Source organism: Nuphar pumila, chromosome 13, assembly GCF_984573655.1.
Source record: "Nuphar pumila chromosome 13, dmNupPumi1.hap1.1, whole genome shotgun sequence".
Lineage (NCBI taxonomy): Eukaryota > Viridiplantae > Streptophyta > Magnoliopsida > Nymphaeales > Nymphaeaceae > Nuphar > Nuphar pumila.
This window is the reverse complement of record NC_143261.1, coordinates 48711004-48729528: the sequence shown is the minus strand read 5'-3', so window position 1 is coordinate 48729528 and position 18525 is coordinate 48711004. Positions and strand designations below refer to the sequence as shown.

At 38.3% G+C, this 18525-nt stretch overlaps 1 protein-coding gene across 1 annotated transcript in view; it reads right to left on the bottom strand.

Moving 5' to 3' along the window:
• Window positions 1–10266, bottom strand: part of LOC149818301 (uncharacterized) — a 45612-nt gene extending 35346 nt beyond the window's left edge. The window contains exon 1 of the mRNA XM_089984868.1: window positions 9632–10266. Within this exon, the coding sequence (XP_089840994.1) occupies window positions 9632–10138 (507 nt within the window). The 5' untranslated portion in view covers window positions 10139–10266. The remainder of the gene's footprint in view (window positions 1–9631) is intronic.
• Between the last annotated feature and the right edge of the window lie 8259 nt (window positions 10267–18525).

Genomic DNA, 18525 nt, shown 5'->3' with positions numbered 1-18525 from the left:
GCATTTGTAGCTTCAATATCTTTCATATCATCTCCTGTAAGAATGATGTCATCCACATATACCACCATAACAACAATACCTGATTTAGTTTTCTTAAAAAATAGAGTATGGTCTGCCGCCGACCTATTGAAGTCAAAACTTGACATCACTTCAAACAACTTTTGAAACCATGCACGCGGACTTTGTTTCAAACCATATATCGCCTTTCTCAATCTACACACCTTCTGACACTCCCCCTCAACCTCGAATACAGGAGGTTGCTGCATGTATACTGTCTCAGATAGATCCCCATATAGAAATGCATTTTTCACGTCTAATTGACACAAACTCCATCCATGGTGAATGGCAACGGAGAGAACAAGACAAATGGTATCCATCCGTGCAACAGGAGAAAAAAGTTTCAAAGAAATCAATACCATAAGTCTGAGCATACCCTTTTGCTACTGATCTGGCCTTGTACCTTTCAATAGAACCATCTGATTTGTACTTTATTATATATACCTATTTGCATCCAACAATGTCAGCATCCACTGGGGAATCAACTAGATCCCATGTATGTTGAGACAATAAGGCATCCATTTCTTCTTGCATAGCCTGCTTCCACCTGTTATCGAGCTCTGTCTGTTGATAGTTCAGAGGAATAGTTTCAGCTGATAAGGCTGAAATAAATGCTTTCATCTGATTTCCAATTCTAGCATCGGACACAAAATGAAATATGGGATATAAGGTACATTGTCGTGTCCCCTTCCGTAGAGCAATTGGCATGTTATCATCATCATGAAGGTCTCTGTTATCAGTAGTACTTACCTCAAGAGAAGAAGAAGATGAAGGCACTGGAGGAGGTGGAGCTCTACGCATATACCAATGGAGGATTATGAAACCGTGAGGAAGATAAAGTTTGGTTCGATAATGCGGGCTCAGATTCCAAAGGAAAAGGAGGTACAAGAAGTGAAAAAGAATAAACTGGATTAACTTGCATCTGAGTGTCGGTACTAGAGTAATATGGAATGGATTCCAAGAAAGATACATCCGCACTGACATACTCTCACCGAGAAATTGGATCATAGCATTTATACCCCTTTTGATTTTTTGGATAACCTATAAACATGCATTTTGTAGCTTGAGCAAATAATTTATCACGGTCAGGTCCAAGTTTGTGCACAAAACAAACACACCCAAATATTTTAGGAGAGAAAGAGAAGAGTGGGGCATTAGGATTTAGGATATGTAGCGGAATTTGATCTCCTACGGAAGATGAAGGCATGCGGTTGATTAGATAACAAGCAGTGATAACCGCATCACCCCAATATAACGCAGGAACATTGGATTGAATCATAAGGGTACGTGCGACATCAAGAAGGTGCTTGTGTTTTCGCTCAGCCACACCATTTTGTTGAGATGAATAGGCACAAGTAGTTTGGGGTAGAATGTCATGATCTTGATAAAATTGCAATAAGGCTTTTGTTTTGAACTCAAGAGCATTATCAGTGTGAACAATTTTGACAGCAGATTCAAACTGAGCTTTTATTTCAAGAATTAAGGATTTGATAATACTTGAAACTTTAGATCTTTCTTTTATTAAAAACACCCATGACAACTTCGAGAAATCATCAACAATAACAAGATAATAACGACACTGAGTTCTGGTAGGAATATTACTAGGACCCCATACATCTGCATGAAGAAGTTTCAAAACCTTATGACTAGAGTGACTCTGACTAGAAAGGAACGAACTACGATGATGCTTGCCCAACTGACATGCTTCACATTGAAATGATGTAATAGAAGGAATTTGAGGAAAGACATAACGAAGCTTTGACAATAAAGGATGACCAAAACGGCGATGCCACTGAACAGGGCTGGATGAGTGTTCTACTGCAGCATAAACATTGCCCACTGGATGATGTAGGTAGTAGACTCCATTTTCTTTATAGCCTCCACCAATCTTCTTCCCCGTCAGCAAATCCTGAAAATGACAATCGATCGGGTCAAATATCACTCTACAGTTTAGTTCTTTGGTAAGACAACTAACAGAGAGTAAACTTTGAGGGAGCATGAAGAACATTTTTCAACTGTAAGGAAGATGATATAAAAATATTTCCCTGACCAACAACAGGTGAGAAACTCCCATCTGCTAATGAGACTCCTCGATGAACAGTAATATCCTTTGGATCTGAAAAGAAAAGCGAATTCCCACACAGATGTTTGGATGCACCAGAGTCAATAATCCACTGACTATCATTCAGATGAAGATGATCTCCTGTTGAGTAGGTCACACCAGCTACAGGAGAAGAGGAGCTTGAAGGACGACAAGCTATCAGCTCATCATATTCTGCTCGACTAAGGATGATATTGTCATTTGCAGAAGTGTTATCATTTGCATTTGCTATCTCTAGTGTAGTAACATTAGCTTTTGGAACATCAGACTTTGATGCAAAAGAGGTTTGTCGTCCATGCTTATCCCAGCAACGATCTTCTAAATGTTCAGATTTTCCACAGAAAGTACATTGAAGTTTGCCTCTGCCTCCCATACCTCTTCCACGTCCTCGTCCTCGTCCTCGTCCTCGTCCTCTAATATTCTGAAAATTTCCACGTCCATAACCAGATGGGACAGCTAGAGCAGATGACTGGGACATAGGTTGAGATTGTGGAAGAGAAATCACAAGTCTACTCAGACGATTGTATGGATCAGCAAGAGTAGGTACATCAGATCCAATTAACATTTGGACTTTTGCAACAGAGAATTCTGAAGATAAACCTATGAGAAACCGAGCAACCATAGTCTGTTCTTGATGATCATTTTGATGCGAACAACAAAGAGGCATGTGGGCATTTAGTCTTTCAAATGATGTTCTTACTGAGGCATAATACTGAGCCAAGGTCTGATCTCCTTGCTGCAAATTGTATATCTCCTGTTCGACTTGCAGGATACGACTCACATTAGTCTCTTGAGAGTACGTATCTCGAAGATTGTCCCACATCTGTTTGGTTGTATTATAGTAAATTAATCCATCTACAATATGAGGTTCGACACTGTTCATGATCCATGACATAACTATGTCATTATCTTCGTCCCAAGTAATATATTTTCCCACCTTTTCATTAGGTTCAACAAAATGTGTTTTCTACGATGTCCAGATATCGACATCATAAAAGGTTTGGACCACCTGGCATAGTTTGTTTCATTCAATCCCATAAAAGAACCATACGAGAAGGGGTTTGCAAATGCCTTATATTCCCCACTAGTTTCAATTTTGGAAGCAAATTTCGAAACTTCACCCATAATGAAGAGTACTCACACGGTGATACAACTGCAATTAACCAAAAGAGATTCATTGTATTAATCTCTCAGATTCTGAATCTGGGATGTTTATCAACCACACACGACTATTTCACGACTTCAGTGTTGAATTAACAGTTTCAGCTGATACAGGAACAACATGTTCATCAACCACACACTTTCAGCTGATACAAGAACCACGTGTTTTATGATCACGCAACAGCCACTTTCACGACACACTTTCAACTGATACAGGAACAGCGTGTTTTATGATCACGCAACAGCCACTTTCACAACCACACAAGGCTATTTCACCACATCAGAATCGAATTCACGCCAGCAGAGACAGCATTTTTCACGATCTCATTGGGTTATTCAACCCACATCAGAACCAATAATAAAAATCAGAAACGTAGATCTGAAAAACTAGAACATAATCAAACTCGGCATCCATTATGAGCAGTTGTACTCCCACAGTAATCCCACAACAATAATCCCACGACATAAAAAAAATTCTCCCACAAAACAGGATTTACATAAAAAAAAATTTATTTGCTCGCAACACCCAACTCTACAGCAACCCGATCCAGTTAACATATGTATCACCGTGACCTTCAGATCTGATTACATATTTGTGTCATGACATTAGTCAGACATCAGATCGGTGATCAGATCTATTGCAATTAGAAGACAAGCAAAGATACGCACACCTGTTTACGGTTTAATTTTTTTCGGGCCTTTTTTTATGTAGATCGACATTGTTTATTTTTTTTCAACCTTTTTGATGTCGATCAATCACGTGCTCACGCTCCCGAGATCCACCGCTCTGATACCATGTGAAAACCTTAATAAGGTGCACCAGAACCGAGGCTGATAGAGAGAGAGAGATCAACTGTGAGAGGAGAGAACACGTTAATTCAATTAGGGCTAATCTCTTCTAAGTTAAATAGAGAGAAGCCAATACAAAAAATTACTTACAAGTCCCTCCTTATTTATGAAATATCCAATAACCTACCTTTTAAGAAAACTTAAGCTTAAAACCTCAATAGGACCATTAATCTTAACAGGTATAAAGGCGATCCCAAATACAATTCAGAAGCTAAAAATCAAGGAAAACCAACAGATAAAGTGGGAGGAGCATAAGCAAGTTGAGAGTCCCAGACACTGGTGGATAAACAACTTTTATTGGCAGCACTTGCAGGGCTCAATTTGAAGCAAAATGAACAGGGTGTTTGGTATGTCAATTCAAGAGCCGCCAATCATATTACTGGGGATGCAGGTAAATTTTGAAACTTGATTTCTTATGTTGAAAATGATAAAGTCATTATTGAAGATGGAACTCGCCACTCCATCATTCACACTAGAAAAAGTTTCTATTCCCATGTCTCCCACTAGTCTCCAATTGTCAAATGTTTTTCTTGTCCCAAATATTCAAACGAACCTAGTGTTTGTCTCTAAGTTAGTTGATAATATCAATTCATGTGTTGTTTTTACTCCTTCCGTTTACGTGAAAGATCTTCACATGAAGAGGATGTACGCTAAAAGACAAAGGCGAGAAAATATGTATATCTTCAAGGAAGATCATGTGGCTAGATTCAATAGAAGCTTGCAGCAATCCAATATTTTGTCTTCATGTTTTGTCAACGAGTCAATGTGAGGTGATTCTAATCTTTGGCATAGTCTTCTTGCACATTGTAATAAAGCATTTGACCTTATGACCTTACATAAGGTTTCTTTTCGTTGCACCCATTCGGTAGAGAGATGGGTCAATTACAAAAATTTCAGTATAGATCATCAATTACTCTTTATTGTTGTCTTGAAGCACGAAGAGCCCCGAACATATCATACTGCATCAAAATCGAACAGGTGGATAAAAGTTATGAATGAGGAGATAAGGGCGCTATATGAGTGTCAAACATGGGACATCGTTCCAAGACTTGTTGATAAAAATGTTGTGGGATCGAAGTGGGCTTATAAGATTAAATATAAACCTGATGGAAGTATATAAAGGTACAAAGCCAGGTTGGTGGCAGAAGACTTCACATAGGAATCATCAATTACTCTTTACTGCTGTCTTGAAGCACGAAGAGCCCAAAACATATCATACTGCATAAAAATCGAACAGGTGGATAAAAGTTATGAATGAGGAGATAAGGGCGCTATATGAGTGTCAAACATGAGACATCGTTCCAAGACTTGTTGATAAAAATGTTGTGGGATCGAAGTGGGCTTATAAGATTAAATATAAACCTGATGGAAGTATATAAAGGTACAAAGCCAGGTTGGTGGCAGAAGACTTCACACAGGAATACAGGTTAGACTATGATAAAACCATGAAGAATGCATTTTTACATGGAGACTTGAAGGAGGAAGTCTATATGGAGCAACCTCAGGGATATAGTGAAAAAGATTTCTATCCATATATATGCAAATTAAATAGGGTTATATATGGTCTTAAGCAAGCATCCAAATCCTGGTTTGAGAGCTTCTCCCTTGAGATTCAAAGGCATAGATTTGTCAGATCACAACTAGATCACTCTCTTTTTATATACAAAGGTAAAGGCTAGCTAATTGTTTTACTCATCTATGTAGATGATATAATACTTACAGGAAATTTTGAGAAGCATATAGCGGAAATCAAAGAAATCTTGAGTCGTAGGTTTAAGATGAAGGATCTGAGTAAGCTGAAATATTTCTTGGGAGTTAAAGTTGATAGAGGAAAGGATAAATTGGTGTTAAAGCAACATAAATATACTATTGATCTACTGAACAAAGCCGGCATGAAAGACTTGTAAGGCTCTCTTATCTTCCAGTCCATTAAATCAGAAACTTAGTCGCGATGAAGGAAATTTATATGATGATCCTACCAAGTCCAGGAGTATTACATTCACAAGGTCTGATATTATTTATGTGGTGAACCAAGTGTCACAATATATGCCTCAAATATTTTTTTATATATATATTTTTAAATAAAAAATATAAAAAATTGGTTTTTAGGGACATTTTTGGACTCGGTCAAAGTTGACTGAGTCCAAAATGTGGACGGACTCGACCTGGACTCGTTGACCGAGTCCGACTCGGCGTTGTCCGAGTCCGGGCCAAGTCCGAAGCCGCACCCGTGTCGGGGCGTGTCGACTCGGGTGCGGCACCTCCTTAGCAGAGTCCGTGTGACATAGATTAATATATGTATATGTATTACCTTATATATATATAATATATATTACATTACATGATTATTTACATAATTTAACAATATTATCCAGGGTTACCGGAAGCGCCTACCTAAAAGGGGAAGCGCGCTTCCCCGAAGCGTGGGGGGAAGCGTCCCCCTTTTTTGGGAAGCGTGCTTCCCTTTAATGGGGGACGCGTTTCCCTTTAATGGGGGACGCGCTTCCCTTTAATGGGAAGCGCGCTTCCCATCACGCTTCCCTTTAATGGGAAGAGCGCTTCCCATCACGCTTCCCCCTCGCTTCCCCCACGCTTCCCCTCGCTTCCCCCCACGCTTCCCCCTCGCTTCCCCTGCTTTTTTCAATTTTTTGTATTTTTTATTTTTTATTTTTATTTTTTTCGCTTCCCCTCGCTTCCGAGACGCTTCCGAGACGCTTCCTAGGTCGCTTCCGAGACACTTCCCGAATCGGTCCTAAGTGGTCCCACGCTTCCCCGCTTCCTAAAATTTTGAAAGTGCCTCGCTTCCCGCTCCCGCTTCCTCAACTGGCAACCATGGTATTATCCTCCTCAATCAGTTTGCAGGGCTTTAATCGGACATCCCAACTTATTTTCAATCACTTTTTGAAAACTTTGAAACATAGGAAAAACTTAAGATTTTTTCTGAATAAGAAATATCCAAGTAAATCTAGAAAAAGCATCAACAAAGCTCACATGATATAAATGGCCTCTACTGCTAGGAACAAAAGCACATCCTCAAACATCAAAATAAATCAACTCAAGAGATCTTTTAACCTTATGCATAGAGGAGTCAAACGGTAAAGTGTGGCTTTTACCCATTTGACATGCTTTATAAACGAAACTAGAATTTTTATGCAAATAAGGTAAACTATGTTTGTGCAAAAACTGATTAACAATACGAATAAAAGGGTATCCCAATCTTTTGTGTTGTTGCTCCACAAAGGCACATTCTCCAACAAGAGCTGACATAGGAGGATTCTGCAATGGCTGGTCGATTTTGGAGATGTCCAATTTGTAGAGCCCTTGATGATTGGTTCCCTGTAGAATTGTTTTTCGAGTTTTGCAATCCTTTACATAACACCAGTCATGATGAAATTCAAGAAACACATAATTGTCTTTACTAAGCTTTTAAACAAATAATAAATTACGAGTAGTCTCAGGCACATGAAGAATACCCTTTAGGACAAGCGTAGAGAAAACAAATATTGAATTACCAACATGTTGAATGTTCAAGTGAGAACCATTACCGATTTTAATATGATCATGTCCCTGATATTCTTATTGCAGTGAGAGATTGTTCAGATTTGCAGTAACGTGATGTGTAGCTCCAGAGTCCGAAAAGCATGCTCCATCATCAAAGTGATTCTTTATTGTTGCATTGTAGGCCTTTGGAGTATTCTCTCTGAAGCTTAAATACTTTGCACTGCAAAGCTCCATGGCCCTGCTTTCTACAGGCTTGACATGTTATACGACATTGAGAAGCAATGTGGCCTTGATTACTACAAGCATGCCTCGTCCCCTGGAAGAGTTGAACCGGTTTTGGTTCCCACAAGTTCCTTGAGACTAGGTTGGATTGTTTGGCCGAAAAACCAGATTGGCCATCGAAGGTTCTAGATCTTCAAGCTCATTTAATTGAGCTTCATGTACTAGCAATATCCTCAATAAATCATGGTGTTTAGCACAGTCCTTAGGGAGCCATATTCACTCATGGGTAAACCGACTAAAATATGCATAGTAATACCTTCATTTGAAATTGGATTTCCTGCCATAGCCAATTGATGGGCCATACTTCTGGCCTTGTGAAAAATAGGCAGTACTATTGTTATTCCTCTTTTTCAAATTCTGTAGCTGGGATTTATGTTGAATTCAGGCTTTAGAGTGAGCAACATATGTTTTTCTCAGTGTATTCCACACACTATAGGATGTAGTCAGGCCCACGACTTGACAATGTACTGTGTCAATTAGAGAAGACAAGATCCAGCTTAATAACAGTTGATCCATCCTTTCTCACTCCTCAAATTCAGGGTTTTTCCTAGTCTCTTTGTTAGGCTCTATAATAAACATATTCGGATGGGGTTTTGGCCCATCCACAAAGCCCATTAAATTATAGCTTTTCAATATTGAGATAAATTGAGATTCTCACAGTAAAAAATTGAATGTAGACAATTTTACAAACAAAAATGTTGTAAACTAGTTGGAGCAAGAATAAAAGGAAAATGATTGTTTGAACTTGATGTAGAGCTGTTGTTTTCAGCCATTATGAACATTGAAACACAAAGAGAGGATGGCACACTTGCAGAAGGAAACGTTTAAGAAGCCAGATCCTCACAGGCCACACGCATGATCAATGCAACTCTGATACCATGTGAAAGTAAGGCTCAACACACAAACACTCACAATTGCACGGGATTTAACATGGTTCGATATAGAGAGGATCTAAAAGGATTTCTCTCTCTATCACTTTTTTCACACACCTGAGAGGAGAGGTTCCACTGAATATTTATAAATTTACAGAATACAAGGTTTTGGGAGAGTCCTACTCATCTCACGATTTTCCCTAAGTCTAACACAGTCCTCGTCAGAAACCACTTTGCGTGTTGGAATTTTTGCATTTCCCAGCTTCTTGACATTTAACTTATCTGGAGAGATCTCATCAGCAACCTTATCCAACTGGGAAACATTTGTTTCAGCTCCAATTGGACTCCCCCTGCAGTTGGCATGTTCACCCTCTCTCTCTGTTGGATTCTTCATAAGGTGCTGACATGTCCATTCCAGGTAGGAGTCTTCTGAGAAAACGGTCTATCTTTGAGATCCCAAGCAATCCAAACTTTAAACACATAAGTCTACCTAAACATTAAAAGGAAAAAAAGTTGCATTGTACCGCCGTATACCAAGAACTACATGAAAATTCATGCGTACATTCTAACAGATTAGCAAAGTAACTAAGAAACCTCACGGAATGTGAGAAAGTGTTGACTAAAAATCTACGAAATAAAACTGCGTTGCAGTTGATGAAGTACCACATGAATATTTGAACTTCTTACAATGAGCATAAAGATAGGCATTCTTTTGTCGATGACTCAATTGACCATCAGCATCACAATGATCATCAACATCAGATAAAATGCAAGAATTCAAAGAACTCATATATCATGCAAAGAGTACCTCAGAATCGCTGAACTGATACCTCGCAACAGAAACCGAACGCCGCCTCCTCCCGTTCTCCGTACAACCTTTTGCAACCCTTGCTTCTGCAGCCGCCGCTGCCGGCCTACCGTGCCTAGACACTGATCTTCCTCTTCTCTTCGACGTCTCCGACTCCAGCACCCCTACACACGAGCTCCTCCTCGCCGCGCTCCCCCTGGCCTCTTCTTCCACAGCTACCTCAGCAAGGAACTCATTAACGAGATCCTCAAGACTGACCTCCGGAAACGCCGACCCACGCTCGGTATTGACAAACCTCCCAGAGCTATCGCCCGTCACTCCGGACTCCGGCTCGCGGAACACTGAGAAACGGGAGGGGCCGCGGCTCAGGCTCCGCGTTCGCCGGTGGATCGCACTCCGATTGGACGATCGGGAGTCTTCTTCGGCCCTCAGCGAGGAGGCCGGCGGATTCTCCGCCACGCCGATGGGCGAACGCTTCGTCGTGGATTTGAAGGCGGCCGTCGCCATCTCCGGCGAGAAGACTACTCAGGACAAAGAGTTCCGGAGTCGGAATCCGCTATCCGTGCCGCCGGAATTCTTCCTTCACAATTAGGGTTTTAAGGTTCCAAAAAGAGGGGGAGAAAGGAAGAATTGGTGATGAAATTCACGAGTTAGAATTGAACAAAATGGCGGAGAGAGAGAGAGTTGAAGTTGGGTGACCGGAAATTATTAAATTGGGAGCGGCGTTATGGTGGAGGGTTTTAAAAATCGCAACCGCCACGTGGCGGTAAAGACGTTGAGGGGAGCGACTCGGCCGTCCGATCATTTTGAAAGAAAAACGTTCTCCGTCTTCCCGCCGTAAGAAAATCGGGGATTAATTACGAGATTACGCGACGTCATTTACGTTAATAACGGTTCAGCACCCTGGCGCCGTGGTGAGCCTGGTGGCTTTTTATCGGACCATTGATTTGGAGGATGGACGGTTGAAAACATCGTTTCCAGTGCTCGCCGTGAGAAAAATGGTAATACGACGAACTTCAACTAAGAAAATTGAATGTTATGACCAAAACAAACGGCGGTTACCGATGTGGTCAGCGGGGTCCTGTGTCAAGCTGAAGCCCTGGATCGAATCCTGCTGTGACGTCGTTGTTTTATCACGGTTGGGTCGCATACAGCTGGGTGGTCATGTCCTCAACCCAGAGTTTTACCTTGCAGGGGGGAGGCCTGGCCGGCCCATTAAGTGACTCGGTTCTCAGCGAAGTTTTTTTCATCTTAAAAAAAAAAATGAATGTTTTATTTTGCTTAGCCAAAACAAACCCTCCAACCAATAAATGCACAATGTCAAGCCTTTGGTTGGTGAAAACCCTTGACGGATGTCACAAGTTCAAAACTCATGGGTGGCTGCAAGGTCAAAGCTGGGTGTACTCCCCGGTGGGCAGGGAGGCCGTAAGGGTTTTTACCAACCGAAGGCCAGCCAAGGTGCGGTCGATGATGAAGTGTTTTTCCCTTGGGTTATCCCAAAAAATAAAATCCTTGAGGTACTCCTCTGCCCGTTAGGGGAGTAAAACCAAGCCTCAGACCAAGGTCGCCTTAGCTAAGGTGGAGTTGGTATTGGAGCGAAAATGCGAGGGGTGATGAGAATGGGTAAAAGCGAAATAGGGAGATGTGAGGTCCATGCGTCTCTCTGCTCTCACCTCCCAAATGGGTAAAAGCGAGAGGGTAGGGATGCAGTAATGTCCAACTCCAACTAATAAAGATTAATACTTGGTGGAGCCTCACCTGGGGTTTTCCTCGCTTAGGCAAGGGTTCTTCCTCATCAAATAAATAAATAAGAAAATATTTTGTACTTGTGTTTCAGAAATTAGTGAGCAAACAAAAAAAAATCTATTACAACTGCACCTCATTGCCTTCTCTATCAAGCTACTATCAAAGAGTTGGAAGCAGGGCAGCAGCTGAAGTAGACATGTTAAATCATTTGAGCATGAGGTTTAAATGATCTGGCAAAGACATTTCTTGGATTGAGTTTAGAGGTATGTGGTTTAATTACCACTGACATAGTTACCTCTGTTTTGATTGCTTGCATTCAGCTTTGGTGCATTAATTAACCGTGCTCTTATTTACTATTAAAAAGATGGATGCAGTAGAAAGGGTAAATTGTGAAAGCTTTATATGATTAAACATGTAGAAGGGCAGTGTGATAGTAAAGAGTTTTCAATGTCAGGATAGGTGGGAATTAGAACGCACTGCATGTGGGTTTAATGAGGCATGGTAGGTGATGATCAAGTTGTCCTTCTCCTACTCTTTTCTTTTTCAACTTTTCCTTTGGATAACAAAGTCGTTTTTGTGATAATAATAAGTGCCCCCAACAATACCAACGGGGCGATCCGGTTGTCTGGCAGGAGCAGTTAGTGCACGTCACCTTGTGTTGGCACGTTGCAAGTTCGATTCCCAATGGTATGGTTGTATAACTGGTAGTAATCTGTCTAACCCCGGCTTTCTCTGTAGAAAAAAAAGAAAGGTGCAACAACAATTATCAGCAGCCCATAGTTGTCATACCAAACTGATATCAGCTTTTTACCTTCTAGATAGGAAAACTAAACATTGATATTGACTTTTGAAATGTGGAATTTGTTGAGAAATGAGAATTCTCAAAACAAATACCATAAATCTGCCAAACACAAGAACCCTAGGTGTCCGAGCTGCGTGAAAATTAGAATTTGTATTTCTCTAGACTTTTCATGTATCCAGATTTGATCATTTGGCCACTTTCGAACAATGTAACAAATACTGGTGATATTTTTTAAAATGTCGTGATCTCAACTCAAATTAAGCTGATATTAATTATATGAAAAAATCATGATATTTTAAAGATATGGCTCATTTTGAAAATATAGAAATAAAAACACTTTTTAATATTTCATGTTTTCCTTGTTAATTTTTACATAGCAGCATTTTTTTCAACTTTTTTAAAACCTGACTAATTTTTGTCAAAAAAAAACAACACACATCTCCCTCTCATGCACATGTACATTATTCGCATATATAACATATATAGTGGGTGTTTGATGCACCTACTTGTCTACACACTTAATTACGGTGGTACTCCAAATTCATCTAATGTTGTGCACCTACTTATCTACAAACTTCGTTTGTTCTTCTCATTAAGAGAATCATGCTGAATAAATACAGTATTCCCTCATATTTAGGGATTTATACAACACGTTACAGTTTTCAAATGTACGTACACTCGCATGGATCAAGCATTATCTCAGTATCCAGGTTGGCGAATATCTCAACAGTTTTCAAATGTACGTACACTCACTGCGCTAATCCCAAATTAGTGGTCAGCTAACCCGTTAACTAGCCAGTACTTGACTGTTGGATTTTTAATAGAGCGAGTGGTTAAATTATTTGATCATTAGGCGATTCAATGACTAGCTGCTATTTGACCATAGTAATAAATTGGTCATTTGCTCTTAACTGATGGATTTCAGTTTATATAAACTCAAGTCCTCTTATTGAATCATGGAATTCTCCAAATTTCTGTTACTTTTCTCTACAAATCATTCATTGCTGAGAACTATTCAAAGGTGATCATGTGGAGCTTTTTAGTCTCGGCCAATACAAGCCATAGATTGAACCTAGTGAGCTAGGCAAAGCTCGGTTGAATCTTGAGAACATAATGGTGTTTGAATTCACTTTGTATCAAAGGATGGGCTCCTAAGTGAGGCAACTTTTGCTTTAAAGGAGGCATGTCTAATGTTTTCCTTTGAGCTCATTTCTACGTGGCTCTAGCTGCATTAGACCTGCTTTTTATCAACAATGACTCAAATGAACCATTCAATAAGTAACACTAATGAGTGAGTGTACAAAGCAAATAGTTTTATTTGCAAAATTTTACGATCTAACTGCATGTCTTCCAAAACTTTTTTAAGGGATGCATGTGTTTTCATGCATATTGCTCATATGATCGCATGTATCACCTTCCTTGCTAAAGTTACTGAATTAACTTTAACTATACTACAACCACACATCACTTTCTTTATAAGGCATGCACAACGAACCAAGCTGAGCCAGGCTCGGTTCGGTTAAGCTCGACCCGAAGCTTGTTCGACCCAGCAAAGGAGTTGAGCTCGAACATGATTTTGAGGCTCGAGCCAGCAAACAAGTCAAACTTGGTCACTTGGATTTATTTGTATCTCTTATAGAAAAATACTTTGATTAAAAAATAAGGAAAAAAATAGAAATTGCTCCTAATGAACAGGAGATTATGAATGATTACTAGAGTAAATTGATTGAATTTTAAGTTGAAATGTTTTGGGATGATTTTACTTGTATTCGACATGGAGAATGTGGACATGGGCACCTTATCAAAAGTAGTACACAAGAGGATACACATAGTGGTAAATTGGGGTATCCTTGTGATTTAGAGTTGGATTTGTCTTTGACAATTAGTTTATATGTTGGTGTTTTTATGTTTCTTTAAATATATTTCATTAAAGAGAGCATGGTTTCTCCTTCAAGACTTCATGATTTTCGGGTTGTAACAAATGAATTTGATGTTCCTACATCAAAGAAGTTGTTTTTGGATGCTCCAACTCAATAAAACTCTACGTACCTCCTGTTGGAGTGTACCTTGATATACAAAAAATGCCTTTGCCCGTTATAAGGTGGTTAATCAAATTTTTCGTTGAGTAATTGAAAAGAATAATGGGATAAGGTACGAGACATGTAATTTTCTTAAAGTTTTCTATAATGTTACTTGCATTTTTTCATGGACAGTATCCAACGTTAAACTTATTTTTTTCTTGAGATTGCAAAGGTTGGGTTTTTGAGATCAATGGCAAAAAAAAAAAGTTATAAGTTTAAAAAGTATATCAATGATCTTGCATCAGTGTTAAACTCAAGGCTACAGGAAACGGTATTGCAATTTATTTTTCATTTGTTTATAATAAAAAAGGAAAAGTTATGCATATTAAATTAATGATAAGCATTTTGCATGTGGTTTATAATGATTATATTGTTAAGTATGGTATTAGTATAAGTCAAGTTAATAATAGGACGGACATTAATTAATAAGCTTGATTATAGGTTTAACATCATCAGTGAGACTAGAGATTTCTTTGAGAGTCAAAACATGTTTCTTTCCAAGATACCAAATTATATCTGGACATATATTTAAAAGAAAGGTTAGTTAAGCAAGCATCTGGAAAGATTGACATTTTGGTATGGTAGAAAAATAAAGAATTGAAATTTTCTATTCTCTCAACGATGGTTCGTGATATATTGTTCATTCCTATTACTGCAGTTGTTTTGATGTCAGCATTTAGTATCAGTGGTCGAGTCATCGATGAATCTCGTAGTAGACTGCTATCAATATCAACCTAAGAAGCATTTGTTTGTACTTCTATTGGATAAAAAGGCTTTTAAGAATAAATTACTTCACAGGTAAAATAATAATAATAATTTTTAACTAGTTTGTTATTTCTTTTATGCGTGTGATTGATTTTGTACTTGTAATTGTATTTTATTCATTTGTATTCTTAGATTTAATATGCTTGTCATTGATTTGATTATTTTTCTTTTCAAGTTTGATGAAGAATTGATTTTCATAGATGCTTCGAAGTGATGTTGTAATAGGGGTGGCACAACGAACCACTGGACATGGTACATGGCACACAACTCACAACTTTAATTCTTTAAACATGATGATAAATATTTTTAAATATTTAAAATATAAGTATTTTTTGGTAATTATAATATAAAAATATTTATTAATAATAAAACATAAAAAAATATTAAACATGATGTTTAAATTTCATTTGTACGTCATGTCATGTCCCTTAAACCCCCAAGGTGTGGCCATTTGCTATAGGTTATGGGTGTCGACAAGTGCGATGACCATATACTAAAGAGATGGGATCTTAAGATGAACGGCATTCATTGATCTGAATATCGTCAGAGCTTCTTTGGATACCATTGATCTTAAGATGAACGACATCCAAACCTGTACAAATGAGATGCACATCACTTGGATGGGCTTCACTTTTTTTTTTATTGATGTGTCCATCTGAATCTTTTAAAATGAACGGCTCATAATGAGCCTTATTCACAGTTTGATGGGTGTACATTTTTAAGGTGAACGACATCCAAGGCGCCTCAAAGAGTGTTACCGCCTGAGTCGCCTTTAACCTTATTCGCTCTCTATAATAAATGTAGCTGGCATTTTAAGAATATTGTATTTTAACCTGATATTTAGTTGCAATGGCCATTATTTTACCATTTAAAAACCAATATTGTTTGAAAAATCATCTATTTTGAAAATGACTTGCTTCTAACCTGAGTTTAGTGTGTAATTAATGTATTAGAACTTTCTTCAACCATAGTGACAAATGTCACCAGCATTATCTCGATTTTAACGTGTGTTATTTACATTGATCATTACTTTCTCATTAAAAATGGACTATTAAAAAAAGTCATCTATTTTGTCAATGTCTTGTTTTTTAATGTCACCTTAATGTGATATTAATTCAATGTTTTTTTTGTAAAATTCTTGTATTATTTATATGTTTGCTATATTTTTATGCATAATTTATATTTTTCACTTGTACTTTCTCGAGAAAAATCAGACTTTTGAAAATGTTTTGTGGCATTTTTCATAGCAGAGATTATACCACACCCGAGAACAAGACTTGTGAGTAGTGACTACGTTCTATTTCATAGTTGTACTAAGTTATACGTTATTTTATCTTTTGTTTTGTGTAGGGAATTACATTGCAGTGAGATCAATTAGTTGGTGAATGTAGATAACTTGATTGGGACCATGATGGAGAGTTACTTTTATGATTGAGAAATTTAAACTTGAACTTTTGTTCTTGTTAATGAATATTGTGTCTTATCATATACATTTGACTATATTTTGGGTTCTTGTTTTGTTAATGATGCCTAAAACTTATATTTTGATACTATTCTATTGCTTAAAAATTATTGCAATCTTAGGTTTACGAGAGATGAATGATGAATTTATGGATCTCTACAGTATGTGGGATGTTCTTTATAGTTTCTACTTTCTTGTTGTTATATACTTGCTTATGTCAGAGATTTTACAAGAAAATGTGTTATATAAACTGTTATTGTATACTTTGCTTATGTCAGGAATTTTACAGAGAATAATGTGTCATATACTTTGCTTATGTCAAGGATTTTACAAGAATTATGTGTTATATACATTACTTTCTTGTTGTTATATACTTTGCTAAATGAAAAAAAAAATAGGTATTGAGATATTTATAAATATACAGTGGTGGTAAGTTGAGATTGTTTATATTAGCACTGTAGGATAACGATACATACCTTTTTATCGTTATTGCGAAAGCGGAAATAAGGATCTTTGATGCTTGCTTTGCTCAACGGGTTAGTGCTCTCACTTGGAGAGAACGATGATTCCACAAGTCCAAATGCCCTCTGATTCTTAAACGTCACCCTCTTTTTCGTCTTTCACATTGTGCATACACTGAGCACACTGCTCCTGTTTGATGATGGAGTCTTTCTACAAAGAAAAGAACTCCTACACAGTCCAGTTCTTTCTATTTTCTGTTATGTGTATTTTTCCCTTTTTTCTTCTTTTTTTTGTGCATCTCTTAGACTCACCTCTTTTTGCCTCTCTTATCTGTACGCATATCAGAGGGAGTCCTCAAAAAATGAGAAGGTGAGCGGTTTTCAAACCGCCCTCTCCTCAAATGGTGGGACGGGTCCAGATCTCGCCCATCATGGGCGAACCTGGTACCCAACCCAACATTCTCCCACTCGCACATGATGGAAAGAGATATCAGAAGAAGGAACACTAAACGTGTTCATATGGTGAATAAGATCGAGTATCCATACTGGCAAATGGACCGTGCGACCCGTGAGCTTAGGGAGTGGAGGCATATTATGTACTGGTTAGTGTAACATAATAGCCTAAACCTGCAAATAATAAGATGACACAAAGTATACCTGCACAAGCCAGGTAAGAAGCTCACTGTGTCCTAGATTAAATATATTTTTCACATTCTAGCATACTGAATCCCTTTGCACATATCATAGTGCCAAGCTATGCTAGACATGGTTTTCGACTATATCACATGTTTTATCATAAATCCAAACATCCCTAGGATGTGAAAAAATAAGCTAGCTTTTAACATGTGCATAATCTGAAAATGTCAAATGATCTTTCTTTTCAACTCTTATTCTTTAAATCAAGATAAGTTGCTTTCCCAGACATGTTCTTTTAGACCGAATCATACATGGCCTTAAGCAACATGCTAAAATAGCAACATTCATCTTTCTCCTTAAAATAAGGTCAAAAGTCAATAAGGACACCAATATATATATATCAAGGACTCACACAATGAAGAAGTAAGGATCATTCTTCATTTCCTTTTGTGGTTGAATTAAAGTTATGGTGCGACATACGTGGTATGACTCACGTATTACGGTAAGACTTTCTCACTCCAGTGAGTGTATGTATACACCATTAATTCTTTGCCGTACAGATCTTTACTAGTTCAGTTCCTCCCCGAGAAACTAACTTGAGTCCTTCAGGATGCACATTCCCATGCAATGTCTATTCAAGTCCTTAGATCTGGTCAACCAGGTTACCCTTGACATTTAGATAGCAAGGTCGGTCTCTCCATATAGTTAAATATACACGAGACCTCATCCTAACCCAGTTAGGGCGATGTATCCCATATACGTATATATAGCGGATATCATAACTCATTGTACTCTCACTCTTTTGAGTTATTATCCCATGATATCTCCAAAATTCGACATGCTTCTTAATTCAACAACCCTGGATTTTGTTACATCTCATCTCAGCCCGCCCACAAGCAGCGTCTGAGGCGATAAATCTGTGTGAGAAGATTTATCTCAAA